At 46.1% G+C, this 27,350-nt stretch overlaps 1 protein-coding gene across 4 annotated transcripts; it reads right to left on the minus strand.

Annotated features, from left to right (window-relative positions):
• Positions 1-3,532: 3,532 nt before the first annotated feature.
• On the minus strand, positions 3,533-26,825 carry retn (retained). 4 transcript variants are annotated; one of them, XM_015184512.2, is made up of 11 exons: positions 25,994-26,825; positions 16,802-16,974; positions 16,581-16,731; positions 16,142-16,529; positions 15,966-16,081; positions 10,832-10,904; positions 6,937-7,120; positions 6,297-6,444; positions 5,743-6,227; positions 4,965-5,599; positions 3,533-4,906 (listed from the first exon to the last, which is right to left on the minus strand). In XM_015184512.2, the coding sequence occupies exons 1-11, from the start codon at positions 26,078-26,080 to the stop codon at positions 4,536-4,538; spliced, it is 2,811 nt and encodes a 936-aa protein (XP_015039998.2). In that variant the 5' UTR covers positions 26,081-26,825; the 3' UTR covers positions 3,533-4,535. The 4 variants fall into 4 exon arrangements, with proteins under 4 accessions (XP_015039998.2, XP_001361086.3, XP_015039999.1 ...); XM_001361049.5 differs by having other exon boundaries at positions 15,966-16,066; positions 25,994-26,823; XM_015184513.2 differs by lacking the exons at positions 15,966-16,081; positions 16,142-16,529; positions 16,581-16,731; positions 16,802-16,974 and having other exon boundaries at positions 25,994-26,807.
• Between the last annotated feature and the right edge of the window lie 525 nt (positions 26,826-27,350).

Genomic DNA, 27,350 nt, shown 5'->3' on the forward strand with positions numbered 1-27,350 from the left:
GGGGGTCTGTGGTTGATTGTACGTTTATATATATATATATATATAAAGTATATACATATATTTGTGGTGGTTGGTTGTATTGTAAATCACAATTGCGAGCCGATAAAAAAATCAACGTAGATTCATTGACGGACTAGGACCGACCGACGCGTCGGTAGCAGCGGGAACAAGCGGAATGTTTTCCCACTGGAAGCGTGCTGCCGATTTTGGTTTGGCTTTTGCTTTTACATTTGGCTTTGGCTTTGGTTCTGGCGCTGGTTCTGCCTTCTGCCTAATGGCAATGGATAGACACGATGTGGCCCAGACTGACGGGCAGTCAGGCAGTCAGTTAGGCAAGCCAGTGAGTCCAAAAACAGCGGGGAAAACCTGTGCCAGTGCCAGTGTCTGTGCTGTTCTGGCTGTGTGCCTGTGTGCGTTTGTATCTGTATCTATATCTGCCGCAAACGGTACAACTGCGAGCTGCGCTGCGGGTACGAGTATCTATCAATTCTGCCAAAACTGAACTAAACTCTCAAGTGTGCAAAAAATTCTACATAAGTCGAGTGCTGTTCTGTTCCCGTCGTCGGCGTCGTTGTAGTCGTCGTGGTCGTTCCACATCATCGTGACACCCGAACGCTTATGTTGAGCAGCCCCAGCAGCAGCAGCAGCAGCAACAGCAGAAGGAGACGCTTCCCCGCCTCTGCCGCACACACGGATACAAACAAAGCATGCTTGTTGCATGCCCGCAAATGTTGAGATACAAAACGGTGATACCTGTATGCTTGTGTGTGTTTGTGTGTGTGGAGAGCTTTCTGATAAGGGTGAAGTTGAAGCTGCCTCCGCGCTGCTCCCAGCCAAGCTTCCCAGGGAACCTTAGGAGGGATGAATGAATGTATGTATTTGCATTGTACATATTCCTGCTGCTCCTGCTGTCGCCTGCCCCCAGAAGTAGGCAACAATCTTTCGTCCGACGAAGGCAGGGCGTAATGCGCAGGCGTCGCTGTCGCCGCTGCTGTGCCTGCTGCTGCCTGCAATGGCAAGCTTTTATGCTCGGCAACATTCTCTCGAGCTGCGGGACAACTGTTGCTTGCGTACAGGCCGTAGTTCGAGCCGCGGCAGGCACGCACACACACACCATACCATATAAACACATGCACAATGACTCCTCCCCTCCGTCGCACTCTGTGTACTAAAAAAGCCACACAATTGTTGTATTAAACATGTGATGCTATGCGATGCGATGTGTGTGTGACTGGGGGGGTAACATGTAAACATGTTTGTCTCCCGTTCGTGCTCTTGCCGCGTGCGTCTTCTTTTATCCTTTTCGTGCTCGTGCTCCTGCTCCTGTTCGTGCTCGTGCTCGGGCTTTCCCCACAGCCCCACACATCAGCTGGGTAATTTTACATTTCTTTTTTAAAGCTTAGTTTGTATTGGTAAATAATAGAGGTTACTTCCCGCTCGGCACCAAAAAGGGCAAACCGCTATTGTACTTTATGTACCTCATGCTGGGGGGCATTGGGCATTGGGGGCGGGGAGGCGGGGAGGGATACGTCCTGTATCTTGTGCACGAAAGCACATTATATAAAATTTATAAATACTTTTAAGCGCCGCTGCCTGTCAAGGTGCGTGTGTGTCTGCCCCCAAGTATAGGTGTGTTTGTGGGTGTCTCTGTGGGTGATTTGGTTCGGTTGGGCTTTGGGTGGCCATAGGCCGATTGGATGCGATGCCAACTTTATTACTGTATTATTGGCCTTTAATTTGAGCAGCAACATCAATATACATACATATGTATGTACTATATGTATGTTTAATATATGTGTAGGTACATATCATCCATAAATAAATACATATATTTCCCAGTTGCCGTTCCCTGCGCTTTCCATTCTTTGGGGCTAATTTCTGTAATGTAATGTTTTTGGTTATTCGTTCCTTTGTGTCAGCAAGAAAGTGCTCGCAGCCATGCCACTGCTTCTTCTCCTGGCCGAAAAATATTCACGATTTATGGAGGGGCCGCTTCCTGATTAGTTGGGTTATTCGAGACCGAACACATTCTCAGCACGTGACCTGCAGCAATCCCCTGGGAGTTATTTATTCTTTATATTCGCCATTTGTTACACCTGGCTGTCAGCTGGTCTCTGCTGAAATCATCTGCAACAAGTTGTTGGCATTGTTTATTTATTGCTAATTGAATAGCTCTGAATGACCAATGACAGTCGCTAGCCGCATTCCTGGTGCACAGGACATTTGATTAAATGGAAATTCCTGACAAATTGCAACCACAAAGTAAACTTCAAACGCTGTTTGAAATCCCCCCCAAAACCACAATAATTTTCATAAATTTCATTGAAATAATTGCAGCACAGAGAGTATAGTATAAATATCTGTGGCTTTGCCATCAAATGACGTCTCAGAAATTTCCATTACCCTTGGAATCAGTTGTCGTCGTTGTGCAGGTTTTGTACAGAGACTTGAGAATAATTCTGCAACCTTTAAAGCCAGCTTTTAATCGCTAAGCTGTACTGGCCAAAAGACAAAAAGCCCAAGGCTTAATAGCAAGAAATCAGAGAAACAGCAAATTTTTATAGGAAATATATGAAGATGATGCAGTTTTTCATAAATTTTCAGAGCGATTGTAGCAGCCGTGAGTGGGCCAGAGCAAGGGAAACCACTCAGGCCCAGGCTTTATCCGTTTATAGCCATGGTTCTAAACGCACTTGCCACTTATCAAGGCCCATTGCCGGGGCATAACAAAGTTGTGTCCGTAAGTCATTATGCTGATGGTCCAGCAGAGGCCACGCTCCCCTCCTCTCTCTCAGCACAGCCTGTGGCTCCCCGCCACAACCATCATTATGCATTAATGTAGTTAGCACCCGAGACCTCACCTGGGCCTACACCTACACCGCCGCCATTTACCGCTGTCTGACTGGTCGTCGTCCTCTGGGCGAGAACAATTTCACGGATCCATTGTTTTCAACAACATTTGCTTTTCATCACTTTGTTTGGTGTGCATTTTGTGGGTTTCCCTCGCTATCCATCCATCCTCCCTACCCCCTACTCGACCAACCGGTGAGTATGATGATAATCTACGGCCCCTTCTGTGTGTTTATGACTTTTTCGCCTTGTGAAAATTGAAGCCAGGCAAGAAAAACATAAAGAGCAAATATTTCTTTTGTTTTATAAGAGAAGGAACAGAGCCGAGCCGCCGTATCGTATGCATCGGAGTAAGGGCTGTGCAGTGCTCTGCTCCTTTGAGTGATTCTCATGTTGTTTGCTTTTGCCACTTCGATCCGTGCCCTTCAAGCTCCACTTGTTATAACACCCACTGGGCGGGGGGTCTGTTAATTAGCCCTGGAGCCGTATTTAATGACCATGATGGATTCGAATGCGAATTGCAACTAAAATTAAATAGATTTATTATTCAATAAATTGAACGCTTATGCTTAGAATATGTCCATGTTCTTCTTGTTGGTGTTTGCTACATTCTGCTTTGCTTTGGAGTAGCTAGAAGATACGAGATACTTTGCGGGGCTGCAGGGGGGAGGGGGGGAGTGTGTCTGTTGTTTTCGGGCCAAGAGCGCAATTTAATTTTACGACAAATACATTTATACTTACAATATTACTTGTTTAGGCTCTACATCTAATATATGTCTATGATGATGCATACTCAATGTGGTCATAATGGATATGTTTGTGTGTGTTTCTATGTGTGTGTGTGTGTTTATGAATGTGTTCTTATAATTATCCAAAGATATATATTTATATATATAGTAGATGTGTGTGTGTGTGTGTGTGTTGTGTACAGACTACATATTGATTGATATGTACAGGAGGAAGCTTTCAAGCCTAACACAAAATAATGATTTTCTTTAAGGTGAGAGGGGTGATGAAATTTATAAGGATAAAACAAACTTCATACTAAAAACAAACTAAAAACTCATTTCTGGGAAGCCTATGCCCTATGCGTATGCGTTCGCGTATCCTAGCCTATGTTTATCTATGGATATATTCCTTTATCGATGCTTGCTTATGTCTATGATCTATCAGTAAATACATGCTCGCCAGCTTGTCTTTTATGCAAATGTGGAAATTGAACAGACATACATACATACATACATATATCTTATATACTTCGTTCTTTATATATTATATTATTTATATGATCTTCTACATGCTGCGGTTAGGTTAGTCTAAGAGCGGTGCTATGCTGGTGTGGGTGTGGGTGTGGGGTGTTGGGGGGTATGCTACACATACATAAAACGATTGATTCGAACCATTTTGATTCGATTCTGCCTCTTTGTAATGCCGCTCTGTGGTTCCGACTGAACAATGGATGCATTATTTCATCTTATATTTCACTTCTATCTCCTACGGTGTATGCGTTTGTGTATGCGAATGCATAAGTGTTTTTTCTGTGTGTGTGTGTGTGTGTGTGTGTGTGTATATACATATAAGTTCTGGATCTGTGCATCTGTGTGCTTGTGTGAGTTTTACTTCTTTTGTATTTTTCTGAAAAATATGACTTTGGTATTCCTCTCTCGATACTTTTCCCGGCTGACCTACGAACTGAGCACCGCATCTTTCAGCAGGGAGATACCCACACCGGCAGCACCCACTCCCTGCCCCACTGTCCCCCCGCTACCATTCACAATGGCAGCAGCAGCAGAACTGGTGTCCATATCCTGGTCTGTCTCCTCGTTGGCCTCTTCCTTGACTGGCGAACGTTGTTGAGCCTCCTCCTCGTCCACGGCATGCGAATCCTCCTCTTCCTCATCCTCCTCGTCATCGCCCGCTGGCTCGGGGCATGGCGATCCCGTTCTCCCGGTCGATGCCTGTGTTATTGGTGCATTCGCCACCAGGACACCCGAGTACTTGATGCCATTCAGCTCGAGATTGACAATAAGCTGCTGCTCTCCATTTTCGCCAGTTCCTGAAAGGGATAAGGGATTTAATTACATCGGATCCAGATAAGCAGCAGCGGTACTCACCATTCCTGGCCACCTGGAACTGCATGCCCGAGAGTAGGCTCAGCGTATCCAGTGGATTCATTTTAGAGCTACCGCCACACTTCTCCTCCGGCTGATCCTTGGCACTGGCCTGGGCCGCCTTGCCGCTCTTCTTCTTGGTGGACACCGGCGAACTGTGGCGATGCCCCACCGAGGCGGTGGTGGTGGATGTGCTGGGCGAGTTTTCGATGGCCGAGTCATCCGACTTGTCCAGCTGATGGCTCTGGTGGTGGTGATGGTGGTGTCCGTTCATCTGTTGGGCCTCGCCGTCGTCGTGCATGGACGAGGAGTTGCCCGTGGTGTTGTGCTCTGCATGGCCGTACTCGTCCTCGGGCTCCCCCTCGGAGGCGGCGTCCTGCTGGTGCTGGTGTCCTCCATGGCCGCTGTTCGCCTGATGATGGAAGCCCGCTGCCGCCGCCACGGCGGCCATGTTGTGTGGATTCAGATAGAAATTGGCGGGGAAACCGGGCGGCAGGAGGCTGCTGCCTCCTCGTTTAGCAGGCGGTGGGTGGTGCGGTCCGTCGTCCTGCTCCACGGGCTCTGGCGTAGGCTCTCGTTCGCGTTCTCTTTTGATATTTGTGAGATTCGGTGGAGAGTCTGAGAGGTTTAGGGCTTCGCTGTAATGGAGAGAAAAATATTACATGTTATATAGGGTTAATGTCTTGGGTAGGTATTTTTCATATGGCATGTAGATGGCGCTAGTACAGTGAGATAGATTCAATGCAGATGGCGGCACTCTACACTCAATTTGGATTCTTACCGTTGCTGCGGGGAGGTGTGTGCCGATCCCGGTGGACTGTTGTTGTTGTGGTACATGTGCCAGAGTGCCACCTGTGCGCTGAGCGCATCGTGCTTGCTGATGTCCGGACTCTGTGATCGCTGCCGCTGCTGCTGCTGCTGTTGTTGCTGGAGGAGATGCTGCTGCTGCTGTGGCGGTGGCTGCTGTTGCTGGTGTTGGTGTTGGTGCTGCTGGTGGGGATGTGTGGCGCCCAGGACTGGCGCCATTCCCTGATCCTTCTTGGCCTGGATGAGCTGCAGATACTCCATCATGCGGCTCTCGATCTCCTGCTTGACGAGATTGGGCATCTGGCCGAATCCCGGGGCACCCATCAGTCGATGATGTGCGGCCGCGGCGGCGGCTGCTGCCTGGGCCTGCTGATTGTTAGCCACTGCTGCATGGGTGACCAAAGCCAGCGGCGACATCTGCTGCATGCCACCCGGCAGAGAGGGGCGCGAAATGGGCGTCTGTCCAATCAGTGGAACATTAGCATCCGGAGCATAAGGAGCTATACCAAGTGGTTTAGGTGTACTCACCAGGGGCATCTGGTTGTGCATGGCCTCGTACTGGCCGTAGCTGGAGCGGCGTCCTTCCCGACGATTGCCATCGATGGCCGCCTGCAGCTCGGCCGGTGTGCTTAGGTTCTTCTTCTCGCACTCGTACGGGTACAGATACTTCATGTATCTGCAAGATGCATAAAATTATTAATAAGCCCGGCAAACATGGCCTAACAGCAAATATCCAGAGGGAGCAGGGACCAGGCATAGCAGGGAATGTCGATGTGGATGGGGGATGGGGTACGGGGTACGGGGACACTCGAAACTTCAGGTTGATGTTGTCCTGTCGGGCATTTAAGTTGAATTATCGTGTAAATACGAAAGCGACAGGCAAACAAATCGCAATCCACCAGATACTTGTGCTCGAGCAAGAGAGACGGATAGATACGAGCAGCAACAGCGAGAGAGAGAGCGAAACTGAGACTCGCTGATCGATTGCTGCTTGATCGGCTATCAAGTCGTGGACGCGGGACTCTGGACGTTGCACTGTTTGATTGTCCGTTTCTGTTTGCCCCCTCATCTGTTTGTGTTTGTCTTGGGCATAGTTTCTGGCCAGGCCAAGACGCTTATGGGGAATGGGGGGGAAAGGTGCTGATGATGCCACAAGGTGTCCACTTACTGGGTCCGCAGGGTGAACGCTGCACTGGTGATGCTCGACGGCAGATGCAGTCCCTTGATGATCTCCTGCCACAGCTTCTTGTTGATCACATCGACGAGGCCGCCGCGCGCAATCACCAGATTGTACAGCTCGTAGAGATCCAGCACGGACTTGGCCATAATGGGCAGCCGATTGATGGGCGTGCCTGCAGAATACAGAAAGAGAGAGTGAGATATAGGTATGCGTATTCAGATTTTGGGGCCTACGATACCGATTTGTTTGTTTGCGCACTAAAAACTTGTTCTTGCACTTGTAAATGTTTTCCAATGCGCTCGTTAAATGCACCAATAAGCAAAACACGGTTAAAATATCTATAAAATAGATTTATCTGCTCAATAGAGTAGATTTCCTTCCTTTCCCCACTCTCCCCTCACCATCAGCCATTGATCACGAAGCAATTAACACTTGTAGCCCCCGACGTAGCAGGCTGAAAAGTGCTCAAAAGACCGAAGCCGATAAAAACAGAAATAAATCCTAATTGTTGCCCGATCCCCCATTTACATGTATGTATGTATGTAAATATATGTCTACTTTCTGTCTGTATATACCTATGACTGGATACAACATGATGTTTGTACATATGTTGATCTGTTTATGGCGGCTAATCATCATCATCCACATTGGCATTCATTCGCTTCAATTTCGTATTGAAATGTATTATTCGAAATTTCCACGTGCCCTTTCTCACCTATTCTTTTTATTTGTGTGCGCTACAATGTAAAGTGCAAGGTGATTGAGTGTATCAAATATGATGTCTATGGTTTTGAAGATAACTTATCCCTAAATTTGGTTTGTTTTTCATTACTGGAATAACAATATTCTGATGATCGGCCTTGAAATAGTTCCAACAAATGTCGATTATCGATGGACTGTCCCGCTTAAAGAGTAGCGCATTTAACATATAAAAAACAAATCAACTTGCATAATTGCTGCCTCCGTACGTGAGTAATTTGAATTTGTATAAAGCGGCCGGGCCCTGCCTCCTCCTTTCCTTTTTTATGATCCCAAATCCCATCCCCCTTCCCCAAATACTGCTGAATGCTGCATGCTGCATGCGGCATGCGGCAGAGGATCGATCGAGTTTAGTTTCTTTTCCATTTTCTGTTTTATGAGCCCGAGAGGAATCAATCAAACTCGTTGATGGACGTGTTGATTGAATGAAAATACGTTTTGTTTTTTATGCATATAAACAAATTGGGCGCGTGAGGAGGGTATGGTGATGGGGGGATGCGATCGACTCGGATCAAAAAGGAATATCGTACGACGAGTAATACAAAATAAATGAAGAGCTGCCAGCCAGCCGGCAATCGGCAATCCAAGCAAAAAAGAATCGATCAGAGCACACGAGCCACAGCCACAGCACACAAAACAAAAAAACGAATCATCCACATAATCAATGGCAATTTAATGATTAACTCTGCTGCCGGCACTCGCCTCGAATCGAGCGATCATTAAACTCTCGGACTCATAGTCGATCGGTGGTCGCCTTGGGGGCTGGATTTGAATTCCTCTCTGGGGGATTCCGATTCCGATCCCGATCCCGAGTCCTATCCCTGACACGCACATGCTGCCACAGTCGACTCCTCTCGACTGCCGACTTATTATTATTTTTCTTGGCAACTTTTTCTTCAAAATCTTCCTCTTTTCTTTTTCTTTTTTTTGTCTTTCGGTGGCTTTCAGGCAAAAACTCTTTTAGGGGCAAAATTTATTTATTTATCCGTGTGTGCATTTGTTTTCCTAGATGTCAGGCGGTTTTTAATGGAAATTAAAGGAAATTTGATCGAGTCTGAAATCATAACGCCACCATCGCATATGCACCGGATAGGGGGCGAGAGAGAGGGGGAGTGGGCGGCGATCCCATGGCCTGACAACTGATTCACTCGATCTGCCTCGGGGATGGATGAGGAGGAGGACGTGTCTGAGCTCTGGGGTCTGGGCTCCCAGCGATCCCAGAAATAGCGTCAGCGTTGATAAGTGATTGACGTCTTTTAATTAAGAATTGCGCCGCTCTTCGGTGCCCAAACATCTCACGGCATCAACACAACCGATCCACATTCCCCCCGGCACTATAGCCGCCATAGTTGCCTTTCCTTTCCGCTAGTTAGTTGTACAATTGTACAATATCATTTTGGTTATAGACATGCTTTGCTATACATTGAATACATTCTATATCTGAGGAATACACTCGACTCTATATTTTCCGCTATTCCGCTTTTCCTCTTTGTTTTTTGCCCCAGAAGTGAGTCGCATTTTCGGCGCTTCCTTCTCATGGCAGACGACATCTTAGACAGTCGGTACGTAGTGTGGCAGTGCCCCGCAGTGGGAGCTCCCGCTCCCGTGCCCGCTCCCTTCTGTTTGCTACCAGTGACCGCGTCGCCGGGGCATGCATATGTCAAAACTTGAACGCATGTGACAGATTAAAATCCATTAAGTTGTCAAGCACTAGAGATGCTGTACACTCACACACACACACCATAGCACACACTCATAGATACATAGATATTTTTATATATTTTATGAAATGCATACGAAATTAGATAAAATAAATAAATAATTGCATCCGGGGCCAAGTCAAGCTCAGGCCTCAACATAACAGACTATCATTCGCCTCAGATTCGCACATGTGTGCGAAACACTCACAGATACTCACCAACATGCCTATGTGTGTGTGTGTATGTGGGCTATGGAACTTTTGTTAAACACACAAACATTAACTGAGAATAAGGCAGAATAAGATACTCAGGAATCGACTGAAAGATACTCCCTTTGCTTGAGAGTTCCCTGTGCTACATCTAGTTCCCATTGCTAAAGATCATCTGGTATCCTACCTCATAAAAGAAACCCTCACTCATTAAATAAATGCAAAGTTAAACTACGGAATACAATTCATGGACATATAGAATGTCTCTCTGTCGCCCTACAAAGAGTATCGTCTGCGGATAGGGCCGGGCCCTACTCAATTCCTACGATATGCAAATACAAACAAATTTAATGCACTCTCAAGTCGTCAGTCAGTCAGGCGATTGCAACAAACACTCGACAGTCGAGTCGAGTCGAGGCACAATACCATCGCACAAAAGTCACAAAATCACAAGAATTGTGATTACATTTTCAGGCGAAAAGGACGCCGCAAGGAACAGGAAGTGAGATTTATTAAGCAAGTACAGTCACGACAAGCTGCCATATGTGTGTGTGCGTGTTCTGCCACAGATTTCCGATGCATTTTCGGTAATGCTCTCATAATTAATGACAAAAGTACAGGAAAGCATGCGCTTGCTCGAAGGCTGGCCTGGCTTATAAATAGGCATTTGCTCCGATTGCAGCGGCCAGAGTCGCCTTCGAAATTTAAGTACCAATATGCATATGGTGCATAAACACCCCCATGCCCCACGCCACATCACATACCCCTTTCCCTTGAGGAACTGTGTGTGTGAGTTTGACAGTAATTTGAAGTGACAAAATGACAAAAAGTCATCCGCATAACGATTTCTCTGCTGCTGCTGCTGCTGCTGCTGCCATCCCTCCCTCTTTCCCTCTATCCCTCTCCCACTCTCTGTTGCTCTTGATGGGTTTCTTTCACTAGAATTTCTGCATATTTTAATGGCTCCCCTTTTCGGCCCCAAGCTTCAAAATCAAACGTCAAAGTGCCGAGAAATTTATTCAATTAACATAATTTGAGTGAGCCCAAAAACACTTGGCTGGCTGAGTCAGCAATCTGTCATCATTGCCAGACCTGGCCAGGCCAGGGATATGCAAATGGTGCCCCAAACCACAATCTGGATAGCCCCCTACCCTACCCTCCCAGGCCAGGCCCCCTTTTCCACCTATTTCCCCCCTGCTGTAGCTTGCAACTTACCGCGCTTTTGCATAAACGAGAACAGATCATCGAGGAACTCCTTGCGCTTGGGATCGTCATTGATTTCGTAGAGCTGAAAGTACAAAGGAGGGAGAGACGTACAGAGAGTGTTATAATAACCTTATAATATGGATACAATGGGCAGTATGCAACAATGGGTGGCAACAACAAACAACTTGACTCTTTTGGCCAATGGTTTCGCACAAAATGGCGTTTGGCCCGCTTTTGCCCTTTTGTTTGGGATGAATGTTGGGACAACAATAGATAGATGTTGATGTGTTTGGCTGTGGATGTGGCTGTTGACAGGGGCGCGTGTTGCGCCTTTAATTCTCGCTCTCTCTCTCTCTCTCTCTCTCTCTATGAGTGCCGCCGTTCTCTCGGTGGTTTGTTTGCTGGGGGTTGATAGAGAAACATTCCCCTAACCTCCATTTCTGACCTCGTTTCGAGTGTGAGGCACTCAATGAGCGTGAAGTATAATAGAAAAGGTCAAAGGAAAAAGGGAACAAGGGAAGAGTGCGAGTACAATGGATAATTAGGTGATAAAGATAGGGCTAGAGATACATACAGATAGGCAGATAGACATACAGATACATATGTATCTGCCATCTATTCGTTATTATTTATCATCTACGTTTCCACCGAGAGAAGACTGGGGAAGACTCGGGGTTCTCCCGAGGCTCATGCTTTGACCTTTGCCACCAGGAACCGCGACTGGCTGGCTGGCATCTTCTGCAAAAGGAAAGCCTTAAACTAGCCAAAAGCCCTGGCTTTGGGTTTAGCTGCAGCAGCTCCAACTACGAGTACGAGTATGTTCAAAATTAATGACAACATCGGAGTGAACTCATCAAATTCGGAATTCATCATACTTTCCGCCTACTGCAGCATCAGCAGCAACACACTCCGCAAAGAGGGGGATACACAGATACAGAGACAGAGACAGAAACAGAGATCCAGAGACCAGAGATCTCTTCTATCCGTGGTGAACATTCTAAGTCAATGCGAATGATGAACTGCCTCCTTCGGCTCCTCCACTGTCTGTGTACCTGTGTACCCTGCTGTACCCCTTCACTCCACCCTTTCGTTGCTTCCTTCACTTCGCATAAATGATTTAAAACCAAGTCAGCCCCAGAGCCGCTCTCCGTGCCACAGACTGTGGCTGGCTCTGACGACTCTGAGACGAGGCTGATGCCTGCCTCCTGCCGCCTGCCGCCCGCTTCCCAAAAAAAAAGTGGCTGGGGATATATTTTTTATGATGCACGACGCCCACAAGAGCTATAGCAGCACCACCACTGTATCTGTATCCAACAGATACGAATATATGCACATTTATATTTATTCCCTAATACTGCTTTGCGCTGAGAGTCGAGTCGGGCAAAAATGAAAAAAAAAAACCAAAAAAGGAACAGAAATAAATTGATTGAAGTCTCAGACTGGAAAGTTGTTAACCGATTTGCTCAGATCTTTTTTTCGATCTGATTCACTGGAATTTAAGCTGCACTTCAAACTGAAGATATATCTGGTATCTAGTGGGGTTTTGGGGATACTCGTATTTATGTATGTACCTCCTGTATTTGATCTTCCGAAATGAGCATTTTAATCGCACTTGTTGAGCTCGATGGGGGGGTTATTTGATTGGCAGACAACACGGTCAGGTCACGGTTCACTTGTTTGAAATTCCCGAGATCACTCGACGATCGATTTATATACAGAAAATCGATTTTTTATACCAGACGAGAGGGACATTGATCAACGCGACGATGCAACGCCATCAAAGGTCGTTTATCAACTAAAAATATGGCAGGAGTCTCGATTGAGATGCTGCTGCCGCCGCTGCTGTCGCTGTCGATGCCGTCGATGCTGTTGTTGCACTCACACGCACACAGAGGGGCACACATGCCTGCTTGTCTGGGGTATTTTGTATTAATAATCATAAAATGAAGTCCCGCTTTCCATCGCACACACACACACAAGGGTTGTTGGAAAACCTGCCACTATCCGTTCCGTTCCGTTCCGATCCGATCCGATCCCTGGCTTGCATCACAGCAGCCGCAGAACCGTTAAGCGCTACCAATATACTCGTGCATGTATCTCATCTCACAAATCCGCAGGCAATAAAGCAATAAAGCGGAAAATACATGAATTCTGTCTATCCCCTAAACAGGAGTTTGTAGACCAATCATAATCGTTTTTATAACTATCGAAGCCGCCGCTGTGCTGGCTGCTGCATGTCCTTCCAAAAGGACACATGTTGAGCAGCACATACTCGTACAACATACATACGATCCTTTCGGGCCTGCTTTTGGGTGTGGGTATGGGTTCGGACTTGGGCTTGGGTTATAAAAATAATCTCACTTATTTGTCGCCTGGACTTAGTACCTAACCTAACAAATCCCTCGCGCAGACGACGACGACCGACTGCTTGAAATTTGAATCCTTGATTCTGGGAAATGCTTCAAATGTATTTTCGCCAGCAGATCAATTTTTCGGTGCCAGCCCTCTGCGTTTTCTGTACGTGTGTGGGTGTAATTTATAACTATCAGATACAGAGAAAAGCAACAGCTAAAGGTTTCCTTTCCAATGGAAACATTAAAATTTTATATTCGTATATTTGGACACAGATCCCGTTGCAGGAATCATAAGTGTTATCCTGCTGCATCGAGCCACTTACACAAATACACCCACAGCCACACACAGATACAGATGTACACATACAGATTGAGAATGCATCTGCAGGTTGCGTTGCGCTGCATATTTATTCAAGAATTTCACACTCATTATTCAAAATGTGTTGAACAGATTGTTCAGTTTTATATTCTACTTCATTTGCTGGCTCTTTTAATTTGCTAAAGAATGTGGCTGTATCTCCTCAACTGCTTAATGCTTTTAAGAACCAAATTAATGTCAATCTTAGACAACATATCTTTAAATTCCGTATATTTGATGTATCTTTTTGACATTTTCGAGCTGATAGAAGTTCGTTTAAGGTTAACGATACTCAATATACAAAAGTATATTTTATAAAAGAGAAAAGTATGGGTAGGGAGATCTGAGAGAAGCTCTGGCCTTTAAGAATTCTTTGCGTATTCTTCGGTATTCTATCATTAGTCCATTAGAATAGTTCTTCAAACTCCAATCTAACTTTTAGAACGTTCCCGATGACTAAGATCTCCACCTAATTGCAAAGAACACGCGCCAAAAAAAAGAAGAAAAAAAGGTTGCGTATTGAAAGGAAATTCCACAATCTCCCCAATACAGTAAATAGAATATGAATTCTTCTATAGAGGTAGGAGGTACGAGCATGTATGGTTGCTTTTTTCAGAATTAAAGTACAAAGAAATAGAATAAAAATAATATTGGAAAATGCTTTAGACGGGGTCTATAATTAAACATAATTATTCAGTATGTACAGATAATTGACATTGATTAATGAGAGCAGAGCAGAGCAGGGCAGAGCGGAGCATAGCAGAGTGGAACAGCGCCAAACGAAGAACTATATAATATTCGTTAGTACAAGAAACGAGGAGCGAAATGTACCAAAAATAATATTTTTATTTATTTTAGTTGTTGTTTTCGTCGTCTTCGTATGCGGATAGATGGATGGATGGATAGAAAGATAGATACGAGATGGATAGATGGATGGATGGGATGGATAGATGGCTGACTGACGGATGGCGCAAAGCACAGACCAATGGGGAGGGGATGCGGGGAGCCAGGGAGCCAGGGAGACTGCTACACGGCTAAAATCAGAGCAGAATCTGACTTGCGATGCTATGGCGAATGGCGGATAGTGTTCGCAGATACATAAGAGTATCTCTGTGTGTATCTGTGAGATTCTCTCTTTCAAAATGGTCTCTTCATAGTCGCCCTGTGCTGGCCAATCTGTTCAATTAACGTAATTAACGTTTCGCCTCATTTCATTCCGTTTTTCACAATTAATGAAGGAGAAGGCAGACGGCGGGCCATTTTGAATATCAGCTTCAAGGGATTTTGCCCAACACCTCACCTATCGAGGCGGCTGCGATTGGGGCCGCGGGGGTGGCTGGCGGGTATAGGGGGAGCCGGTTTCAGCAAAAACATCATCATCATTCAAGCCTTAGCCTCACTCCTCACACACGGTGTAAGCGAAGGTGTTAAGCGTGAAGCGTAGATACAGATACAGATACAGAGATACATAAGTATCTTTTGCAGTGCATTGCGAGGGTCAAAGTTTTTATAGTGCATAGAGAATGCGGGCTCCGTTTGATGGATAGCTCTCGCTATGGCTCTGAAAAGGGAGGAGGACGGATGGACTGTGTGGTCGTCTGTGTGTGTGCATTTAAAGTTAATCGAAATTCCGTTTTTATGGCCAACCCGAGCCGAACCAAAAGCTGTTGAGGTTCACACGACGCAACAGACACAGATACGGATACAGCTACGGCTACGGCTACGGCTACGGCTACGTCTACACTCGCACACATTTTTGGCAACCACAATTTAATGACCAAAAAATTGTGCACTTCTCCTCTCGCCTCAGATCTCGACTCGCACTCGAACTCGCACTCGCCCCGAATCGACCCCAAAAGCGGCAAAGCGGCGCACAAGTTTTCGGGCCTAATTGCTCATCTTGGTCAGCATCTGGATCGGACCGCACACAGAACGGTAGAGGGAGGGGAGAGCACAAGAAGTGGGGGGTAAACTAGCTATTTTCTCACCAAATTAACGCCCTTAAGAGATGGGCTTCATTAATTGCTCAATTGCAAACCGGAACTATCGAGTGGAACGCCTCAAGGCGGCACTAAGCAGCAGATAGCAGCACAGAGCAGAGCAGCCTCGAAACGAGATCATAACTGGCCTTTTAACTGGTTTCGTTCCCCAGGAGATGACGAGAAGATGATGCTGCTGCTTGCTGTCCAGTTGGCATGCCTCCTGCGTCTGCTTATGCTCCTGCTTGGCTCACAGCTTGGCTCCTGCCTGCCTGCCAGTCGCCCGAGAGCCCGATGCGTTTGCTATTAGCCGTTAATTGATAGTTTTGCCTGCATCTTGTTTGCAGTGAGAGAGTTTCTGTCGAATTCAATTGACTGACAGGAGGGACTATGACTAGGTCTGGGACTAAGACTGAGGACTGGGTACTGAGGACTGGGGACTGGGTACTAACCTGTCTGACTTGTTTGTACTGCTCTTCAAAGCTCCATCCATTATTCTGCTGCGATGAATTCGATGCCTCGCTGGACGTCGATGAGTTCGATGCGGAATTAGCTGCAAAGTGGCGGGCTGAGTGCAACAGTTAAACACAAATGGAGTCCCCTCGAGTGGCGATGCCACGATACCAACCTTCTTTGCCGCCACCGCCTGCCACCGCTGTGGGCGATGCAAACGAGAAGGGATGTCCTCCGCCTGTGCCTCCTCCTGGTCCAGCTCCTCCACCTCCTCCTCCTCCGCTGCTACTGTTGTTGTTGTTGTTGGAAACGGAGTGGCTGCCTCCATTGGTGGCTGGATTGTTGCCCGAACTTGGTGTGGTGGTGGTGCCTCCTCCCATGACACCCCCGTTGTAGCTGCCGCCATTGCTGGCGGTGGGCGCCGAGGCCACATGCCCAAAGGAGGCTGCCGCCGCTGCCGCTGCCACCGAATTGTGGGGCAGGGTGAAGCCCGGGCTAATCGTCGTGGGCAGCATATTGGCCCCGAAGGCTGCCGCATGGGCGGCGGCCGCATAGTCCTGTTCCTGCAACAGCAACGTGGCGTTGATTCGGCCAGCACTCATTCATGCACTCACCATTAGTCCCACCTTCATGTCGCGCACCTGCATCTTGAGCTTCTCCAGGACGTCGCTGTGCTGCAGATTTGGAATGCTATGTAGTCCCCCGATGCCCATGAAGCTGCCCAGCGCATTGAGCGGATGATTAGGCGGCAGCTGATGGTGATGGCTGCAACGATAGCGATAGCGATAGAGATTAGGAATCACTACCCAAGCCCCCCTCTTGGGTGCTCTCTCACCTTAGTGGCAGTTCTGTCTGCTGATCGGGACTGGCAAAGTTGTGGCCTCCGCCTCCGCCGGCCGCTGTGTGACTGAGTCTGGCAGCAATCGCCGCCTTGGCGCTCAGCTGATGATGCTCTCCCTCCACGGAGTCACAGTCGCGCATCTCGTCGTCCGTTCGATCACCATGTGACTGTCGGGCAGAGAGAAGAGGAGGAAACGTTTGAGTCGAATGCGGATAGCGGATTGATGGCGGCGCTTATGTCAACAAGCCGCCACAATTGGCCGCCCGCTGGGAGACGCTAATGGGCAGCGCTTTGTCCACCGATCGAAGGCGGCAGAATCGTAATCAAAATCCGAATAAGAATCAGATATATAAAGATCTCTTTCAAGTGACTGTGACTGTGGCGTGGGCAGCACTTAGCAAATGGTCATTGATTTGAGTCTGGCTCTAGTTCTAGCTCTGATTCAGACTCTGGTTTATTGTGTTTCTCTCTCAGTCTTGCCTCGCGGCCCGTGCCACACGGAAAAACACATTAGCCAAGGCACGCCTGGCAAATTCAATTGAAAGCAACTGAAAGCCACTTCCTCCAGGCGGACAGGCAGACAGACAGACAGGCGGAGAGGGTGACAACAAAGGTAACCACTTAATAAATTAACAATGGCAGACCCGCAAAACGGCAATCAGGCACCATAGCCCCAGGGCTCCAGAGCCGCTAGAGAGGGCAGAGCCGAGAGCCGAGTACGCGTCTGCCCCGGGAGAGTCGTGGTCAGAGCGAACTGTGAATATTTTCAGCCGTGACTCTTTGCCAAGAAGTGCGCCACGCATGGCCGAGAGTGCAACTGCAACTGCATCTCCAGCAACCAGCAACAGCGACAGCGACAGCATGGACTTGCCACTCTGGGCACTGGCACTGGCACTGGTACTCCATCACGGCTTCTTGGTTTTTATGCATTTGGAGAGGTGCAAATTAAGCGCATCTGTGACTGTGTGCAAATCGGGAATTTTCAATTTAAACACAGCCAACAGTCGACGCAGCAGCAGCAGCAGAGCAACGTTCCACAAAGTAAGCCAGAGTCTAAGCGGAGTCGGAGTCGGGCTCAGAGTCGGTGTCGGAGCCCAGGAACGAGTACTCCTCGTATGTAGATATAGATATGTGTACAACATTTATCGCCTTGCCCCATCCATCGCCTGGGCTGAGTAGTGGCAAGTGTTGTTGCTGTTTCTGTTGCTGGTGCTGGTGGTGTCGTTTGGGTGTAATCATAAACGCAACCAAAACCAAGGCATAGACAATGCCTCGACCATAGAGAAAGAGAGTTCTCGGAATTCTTTGAAGTTTGGCGCAAAATGTGAGCCAAGCGAAAATGTTGCACACTCTAAAACGGAGGGTGGAAGGGGGGAAAGTTGCTTGTATCTTGTACGAAGCTTAAAGATACATGAATATACAAGTATGTATGTGGCTGTGGCTAGAGAGAGAAATGAGAGCGCTATGATCGCTTCTCACATGCATGGGATGTGGCCTCTTGACTTGGCCCGGCTCTGACGGCTCTGGCTTTGGCTCTAGCTCTGGCTGTGACGGGTTGGTTGGTACTTAGCCAAAGAGTCAGTGGTTACTTCACTGGAGAGTACTCGCACTCCTCTATGTCTGAGTGTGTGTGTGTGTGTATATATCAAATTAATGTAAGTTATCGAAGCCATGCGAAATACACGTATGGACGGTACGCTCCACTGGGTGCTCTTCTCGTCTTCTGGACTGCCTTTTGCGTTGCGGTTTTCTGTTGCGCTACTCTCGTGTTGACCAGGCCCAAACAATTATAATTGTGGTCTGGTCTGCTCTGGTCTGCCCAATGGCAGGGACCAGGCACCAGGCACCAGGCACCAGGTACATGCAGGCCATGCCAACTTGCACCTATAAAATGTCTAATTAATGCACAACGAATTTGTGCCGCTTTTTTTTGCTGCTGCCTCTGCAGTCGTTACAGTTGCGAATGGATGCGAAAATATGGATGGATGGATGGATGGTTGGTTGGTTTGTTGGTTGGAGGATCCACACCCCAAAACGATTTTAAGTTTGTAATTTATTTATTTTATGCACTACAAATCGAACAAAGTTGTGTACTACGAGGATGGGTCGATAGAATTTATTTTAGAGCTATAAAATATTCACAGAAAGTGTTATTTAATGCTCGTAGCTGAATTATGAATCGATGATCTAGAAGCGTTTTTCTTTAAGGAAATTTATGGTAAAACATTGGTAGAAATTGGTTGCGTTTTCAGTGCAAGCCGAAAAAGCAACAAAAGCCATAATTCCTGGAAAAGATATGGAATTTCATCTGAATATCGGAGTGGGAGCTTCTGGGGAAGCATTCTCGGGCAATGGGCTGCGGCTATGGGCTGCGGCTGTAATAGGCGTCGCATAAATCAGCATGAAGCGATAAGGTGTTCCACTTGGAAGGCATTAAGTCACATCCAATGGCTGGGTGGATGGATGGATGGATGTGTGTATGGTGGGGAAAACACAGCCCCACTCGTAGTCACACTCATACAGAAGTACATCCAGCTAATGGATATATATACAAGTATATACCGATATGTGGATATGCATATGGTGGTCTCTGAGGGACACGTTAGTTCCATTAATTCTAGCATTGATAAAACTCTACTGTTATCGTCTCAACTGCAGGTCGAAGCGAAGCTCGACTTTCAGCAAAAGACATTAAATCGCAATTAGACCTCTCTGCTCTGCTTCTCTGCTGGCGGGCTGTACATGTGTCAGATACGGATACAACTACTAGGCGTACTGGAAGTACTCCAAGAACGCAAACAATACAAATGGAGGTGGATATGGATGTGGATGTGGAGGTGGATGTGGGCTCCAGAGAGGGGGGCGATAGTGCAATTTACTTTAATAGCTTTCAATACACCGCCGTTGCCAGAGGCGACTCGGAGACAGACGACGACTATCTATCTGAGTGCCACAATAGTGCCTTGGTATAGGTAAAATATTTAATTTATTTGCCGTTGACAGTTTTTCTCCCCCCACCACTCCCTTTGTCCCCTGGTTTTTTTTATCACTAATTAGTTTACATTACATTTTCGATAGAAGTAGCTGGAAAATAATGTATCTCAAATTTATTATCATTGCATTTCCATTTCCAATTTAGTTAATTTCCATTCGCTGTTTAACAATCGAATGGACAAATTTGTAGGAAACGGACCGTCAAACGAACGGACCAACGGACAGACGGACGGACGGACGGACGGAGCCTTAGCAAACCCGTGCCGCAGCATGTGCAACATGCCGTGCTAATTTAAAACAAAAGGACGTGCCGCTGCGACCGCTCGGAAATCCATAATGTGACAATGCTGTCCGCGAACGGACCTCAGGACCTCCAGACCGTCAAGGCAAGCTGTGAAGGGCGCTGCCAGCAAACAGGATCAGCCGCTGCTACCAACCACCGCACACAAAGGGGCGTTTATTGTGTGAAGGATTAAGATTATGCATTGCCAGCGAGCAGCATGTGTAATGTGTAATGTGTATCTGTATCTGTATCTTTAGCTCTCGATGTCTGGCTTTGCTTTGCTTTGCTTCTTTTACTGCAACTGCATTTCCTCGTGTTTCTCTTGATTTTCCATTCTTCTCCTTTTTGTTTTTGTTTTTTAGCTTGAACTCTTAACGAACCGAAGGCCTAATGTCCTTATGACTCAAGTGTCCTCTTCGTCTCTCCTCGTCTATTGAGGATCAGCTCGGGGCGTGCTGGCGTCCTAAGTTTATTGGGACTATTGTTATATACCGATGCTGAAACTGAGAAATTAACAAAAGAATACCGAATGGGATTTGAATATTAAATCTATAGGATATCATCTATTTAAAAGATATACTTGTGAGTATTCATTTTTCCTCAAAAAAATCCCAGATATTCCGAATTGTTCAATCAATTTTTGGACCAACGATCCAGGCCCTAAGGGGTAATGCCACATGTGTTCTCAAGCATACATATGTACATACATACATACATACGCGTATCTTGTAACCGAATAAATATGTATGTATTTATCTACATATATAAATAAAAATTGCTCATTTACGCATCTACCCCGTGGCGAATTATGTATTTAAAACGCGCTGCAACGACGACAAACAACAACAGAAACTGCAAAGGGGAAGGGGTGGAAGAGCCACAGCCAGCGGCTAAAAGAGGGAATATAAAAGAAAAGATGTGGGAAAAAGGACAAAAAACACAACAACAACAACAACAACAACAACAACAACAAAAACATGTGCAACGTGGTCGAGAAGAGATCGTACTCCACTCTGCCGCCGCCGCAGCAGGCATTGGGGGCATGGAAATAAAATTAAAATGCAAAACGTATCTGACAGATACGTGCATACGGCGCACACACACACAGATACACGAGCGACTGTATGCGTGCTAACAAACGCGATTTCATTCGCTCGCGAGCGTCGGAGCGGAAAAAATAAAGCGAATAAAATATAAAAATGGAAACAACAAAACAGAAACACAGACACACACACACTCATGCCTACTCGCGCGCACACACACACACAAGCAAAACGTAATGGCGCTGGCGAGCCGCATTCGCGTCCGCGAAAAAGTATCTGTCAGATACACATATGCCGGCATATGCGCACACAGATGCCCGTACTCATGCACATGCATGTACATATGTGTACGTACACGCACGCCCATGTAAAGTGAGCGCTACAGCGCTACAGACGGCCGGGACGCCAGACTAAAAGTTTCGCGTAAACAATAAAAACACAAAAAACGAAACCGGTTAAATGGCAACAGGAGGAGTAGGAGTGAGAGAGAGGGAGAGGGAGAGAAGGGTGGAGAAGGAGCAGAGGAAGGAGCAGCGAGGAGGAGGAAAAACGCAACGGTTAAACAACCAGCAATAGTTGGGTTCGGCTGAAGCTTCTCTTCTGGCTCTCTCTCTATTTATTTCTGCGGAGCCCCCGCTTGCAAGACCGACCCCGACCCGACCCGACCACGTCCACATTCAATGTCTGGGTCTGGGGTGGATTCACTGCGTCTAGCTTCGATTGCAGGCGGCAATAATTAAAAACTGCATTATTTTATTGCTTTGGCCAGCCCGCAAGTCGGCCTGGCCTGTCTCTGGCCCTGCCCCTAAGACCGACGACGTGGACTGCTTGGACGGACTCGTTGTCTGGATATGGAACTCAGGAGGCCGGAGGCAGGAGGGGGGCAAATGGCTTGTCGCCGTCGTCTGCCAAAAATATACTCCATTACTTTTGTGCCTTTTTTTTTGGGTGTGGAGTCATCTGAAGAAAGCTCTCTTCGACTCTATACTTTCCACAAACCAATAAACAGTTGATTTCGGATTGTGAGTCAGGGCCTTAAAGAATGGGATTGGAAGGATTTCGGAAATGAAATTCTTGGTGGGCTCCCCCGACCATTCGCCAAAGACACACCCAATTTCGGGGCAGAAATACAGAGGAGAGAAATAGGAGAAATAGCACTCTGACAACAATTCTCGATCATTCTATTCCACGCAACAAATATATTATCCTCCCATATGAACCATGGTTTGAGGTGTTTCCTTGCGATAGCTGCCTCACCTTGGTATGAATACACCTTGGTATTCATATTTTTGCATTCACACTTATTCGTCTGGCGATTCGCCATTCGCGATTCGTTATTTTCGTTGCCATTTTTTCTTGTTTTTTTTTTTTGTATTTCGCGTTGGCGCAAAAGTTTATCGCACAATCGGCAGCTGTGCTGGAAAAATCCAATTAACAGTTTTATTAGCTATGGTTGGGAAAATAATTCATAAATTCATTAAAAACAATACGGCCACGGCAACAACAAAAACAGTAGATGAAACAGCAGCAACGGCAGGGAAAAAACTGTACTAATATTACCAATAATAATCATATTTCTTTATGGGCACTTTCTGCAGTTGATTTTGCGGCTGACATTTGTCGCCATACAACTTTTTTTTTCGAATTTGTTATTGCGAAAATTAAATTAAAAACCTATACTCATTCTGCCACAAATGACGGGACACGGCCCCATATACACATATACATGCATATACACACACAACACACGTGCCCCTGCCCCCACCCCATCCTTTTGGACAGTTTCAAGTTCGCGCCCAAAAGATACTAAAAGCAAAACAAATTTCGTTGGTCATTGCGGTTGAAAGCGCCACCAAAGCGTCGAGTGTGTCACGGGTGGGAGTGGGGGTGTGGCGGAAAGTGGAAGCCGAAGTGTCACCCCAATGGAAGGGGCAGCAGCAGGGCAAGACAGGGCAGGCCTCCCCACTAGATACTTAATCAAATATTTTTCCTGCCCCACAGTCGCATACATACGCACTCTGTAGGTTATATGGTTATGCAACAACAACAACAGCAGCAACAGAAGCAGCATGAAGGAAAAGAAGAGGAGCACACAAAAAGAATTTAATAAAAATCGTTGCCTGTCAGCGTACAAGAAGCCAAACAAATTATAACAGGTGCCGTTGTCGACCCAAATGAGTTAGTGGAATGAATGAGATGGCCAAAAGACTGGGGAGGAGAGGGATATATCCAGAGAGGGGGTATGCAATCTGCATTATTTTCCATTCGAGCATTCGACCATCAGAAGAAACAACCAATTGAAGGGATTCATTAAAAGTTCGTTAGGAAGCGCAAAGACCTATATTCTATAAGAGATATTCCATTCAAATATGTTCAAAATTCAATTCCCATCAAGTGCTACTATCAATCCATTAAAAACCCGACCATAAACCCACAAATAAATCCCGAAAACCATTCCAAAGTGTGAATCCGTGCACCACCAAACGGGCAGTTAACAACCACTGAGATTTTCGGAGGAGACCCCAACCCCAACCCCAAACCTCTTGCCCCCTCACGAAGGCCATGATTTAATGTGGGAACTCTGGCCAGAGCACGTGTGCAGTGGTCAAAATCAGTAGAGCAAAAGCCAAGAAAACGAATCAACTGCATAGCGGGAGGCAGTGAAGTTCAACTGTCGGGGGTGGGAGAGGAGTCATGTTCGGAACTTGATTTAATTTAAAAACGATTCAAAAATTAAAGACAACAATTCGACAAAATAATTTTAAACTCTGCGTTTAACCCAAGTAATTAAAGGCGGTGCTGGAATGACGACGACGGCCAACAAGTAATGGGCATCGGCTTCGGCATCGGACATCCAGCAGCATCGGGCCATTGGGCACGACTCGGAGGCTCGGAGTTGGTTTCATTTGAGAATTTATGACTTTTTGACAGCCCACATTATTGTTTAATCGTGACTTTCGAGTTGAAAATCTCAGAGTAGCCTTAGGATTTGATTTGAATAGAAATACTCGTACTCGTACTGGAACTCGTACAGTATGGGGATCGGATCCGCGAGAAGCGGGAATCGTTTTCGGATCGGATGTGCGAATGACACCAGCATATAAAGAGTTTTCAGTTCGGGGTTTGGGTTAATTAAATAACACCCACATGGGGTTGTCGATTGTAGGTTGTTGGTTGTTGGGTTGTTGGTGGCGTATGTAAGTGATATTCAATTGTGAAACCCCCGTTCTTCCTCATCCTTACCCTTCAATTAACACCCGCCGCAAAGAAGGGAATGAATGTCTCAAAGTGGAATTCGAATAATCATATGACGGGACAATGTTTGCACAGCACAACAGCCCGGCTATCAGAGGAGTCAGTGGCTGGATGGCCTGGCCAAAAGCGAGGCTATTAAAAATTATGTAAATAGCCGCGTCTCGTCTCCGAGAGAGTGTATAAAGTCTGGCTCATTGTTGATCGACCCGTCCGGCCACCGCCACTGCCACTGCCGGCACACTGTCTATTAACAATAATAAAACTGAAAGAAAAACAAAAGGCTGGAAAAAACTAACAAGAGTTTTATTGAATTGAAGAAGAGACAGCATCGACAGCATCGGCAGCATCATCGGATGCTGCACAGCCGACATTCACATACCAATGGATACGATATACCTGAGACTGAAAGACTGAAAGCGAATGGAACGGCGGACGAAAGGCAATAAAACCCATTTAATATTCATTTAAGGTACTAACAAATAATGCAAATATTTGAACAATTTATTTACATATGAACGCCATCAAAGAGCTTGGATTGAAAGAGATCTTTCAATTGATGGTAGATGGAAATTGTGAACGAGATCCCACTGATGACGGGACGCGGCTCTGGCTCTGTCTCTGCTCTGCCTCTGGGTCCGTCCTCCCGAAACAGATGAATCTATTTGTATTTATGAGTATGTTATGCACTTAGGCCCAATCAATGTGTAAATGTGTGAATGTGTGAGTATCTGTATCTGTGTGGGTCTGCTTGAGAAATGCGCTGTGTGGTACCATTTAGCATGTCACCTTTTAACGGCTCTCTAACAAATAGAAACGCCAAAAAAATACGAGTATATCTGCCTTCCCTCTGTCCCCTGCATCAATATCAACATTATCTTAACATTATAATTACTCTTTGAATCGTTTGCAAACAATTTAACTTGATTTTGCTTGAATTCGTTTTCTGGTTGAGGCCGAACACAAAAATAACTCCAATAACCAAATAAGAGATCATCATCATCAAGGTGTAGGAGAAGTAGGAAGCCGACGGCAAATCATATCTGCTCGACACACCTGTTTGGATATTTCCCCTATAGCTTTCTCTGACATCCACTTTATCGCTGATGTAATATTTTCAGAAATACTGTTATTCTGCTCAAAATGATGATCAAGTTACCAAAACCAATCAAATTCTCTATTTAATAGATAGATGAAAGGATGAATATTGCGTTAATTTCGATTTGACAAATTTCATCTGGTGAAATATATACCTTGGGACATTTTGTCAAATAATTGAAAGAGATGTTCAGATAGACACGAGTCTGTGGCATATTTTTGGCATGAAACGTATTTCAGCCGAGCGCTTCCAGATGCTTACTCATCGCGATGGTGAGGGGCGAATATTGAAGCAATCTTTGATGTTATATCAAGAGTAATCAAGCAGATCGAGTACGGGTTCTTAAGAGGAGACGGAGCCCCTCAACAAAAGCAAATATATAAAGATAATACGGGTTATACAAGCATATACATATGTAGCTGCTCATTCAATTTGGAAACTGATAGATCACTGCATATCTTACACTTACATTTCCTTAGCACAACTTTCTTTCAATCGACAATTTCATATCTTACCAGATCGTCTCCCAAATCGGAATCACGTTCAATATTGCTATTTGAACGACCGCTACAGTCCATAGTAGGGTGCACGCGAAGTTGCATTGAAGCCAGCGCTGCTTCTTCTATCTCACTCTGGTCCACGAATATTCTGATACTGATTCAGATCAATGTTCCGATATTTGCTGTTTTCTATATCACCGCACTCTTTCTGTTGTGTTTCTTAGCTTTTTTGTGGCTCTTCTTCCGTGTGTCGTTTGCATTTGTGTCGTTCGCGCGAACCGTTATGTTCTGGTATGGATGCCGATCCTCGGTGGTCGTCTCCCACGCTTCGGTTTCTCCAAGAGAGGCGAAAAGAGACGTTGAAGAACCGTTTGATCACTTTTCGCTTTTTGCTTGCTCTTCTCGTTGTTTGTTTGGTTGCGAATATTTCTTGGCAATCTTTACCGTTGTTGCACAAATTATTCTTCTACGGAACGTGGACAGGGGCGGGGGTGGAACACAACACGTAACACTCACTACCACTGCACTGTTTTCGAGCCGAATTACGGCCCCTCGATTAGCAATATTTAATTGTTATTTCCTCCTATAATTCTCCTATATTCTCCTATAATCCGGACAAACACGGACGAGCACCGACCGACGCCAACGAGGAAAAAAAGCGAATTGGGGCTTGTTTGGACCCCGTGTCTACTTGTAATTTCAAATTCCAACCGTTCTTTCAAGTCCGCCCACTGGCAAATTGCCGAGAAACAAATAGGTATGACCAACAGGCAAAACGGCACTGAAAATGCAAGGCGTGCAAGGTAAAATTCACCCTTTTGCCGATCATACCATGAAAAAAATTCAATTTTGTTTTCATAGCACATTTTCCATCACGCACGGCGAGGTGAGGTTCGTACTTGTTTTCAATTTGTTCCCTGGCTGTTTTCGCCTGTTGTCCATACCCCTTTTTATAGCCCATTCAAAATTACGCTCACGACTCATTTCTTCGTTGCCTGTATGAGTGGCTCGGTGTTCCGATGCTATTCGTTTCACTTCTCTCTTTTCGCTCCCAACTGTTTCTTTGCCACCCGTTTCACTCAACAAGGAAGGGGAGAGAGAGAGAGCAGTCAACCAATCGTATGCACTCGATGTATGTATGTTTTGATGTATGTAACTATGTAAGAGTAATCTATGCAATAAATACCTGAATTCGTGTTTGTTTGTGTGTGAACGTATCGCCCGTTTTGATACCCATACAGACAAGGCCAGAGACCAGGTGTGTGGAGAGCGTGAATACACTATTGAGCAGGGTTGGTGAATAACCCAAATGGGGTTACTATGTGCAAAAGAGTGCCAGCTGTACAGGTGGAAGTGAGTGGAATATAGCAGG

This window comes from Drosophila pseudoobscura, chromosome 3 (genome assembly GCF_009870125.1).
Source record: "Drosophila pseudoobscura strain MV-25-SWS-2005 chromosome 3, UCI_Dpse_MV25, whole genome shotgun sequence".
Taxonomy (NCBI): domain Eukaryota; kingdom Metazoa; phylum Arthropoda; class Insecta; order Diptera; family Drosophilidae; genus Drosophila; species Drosophila pseudoobscura.

Excerpts from the sequence above, each read along its gene's own strand:
- retn (XM_015184512.2), bottom strand. The coding sequence starts at position 26,080 with ATGCAACTTCGCGTGCACCCTACTATGGACTGTAGCGGTCGTTCAAAT. Across the intron at positions 5,600-5,742 it reads CACACCTCCCCGCAGCAACG|CGAAGCCCTAAACCTCTCAG; the intron begins GTAAGAATCCAA and ends TCTCCATTACAG. Across the intron at positions 4,907-4,964 it reads GTTCCAGGTGGCCAGGAATG|GAACTGGCGAAAATGGAGAG; the intron begins GTGAGTACCGCT and ends TATCCCTTTCAG.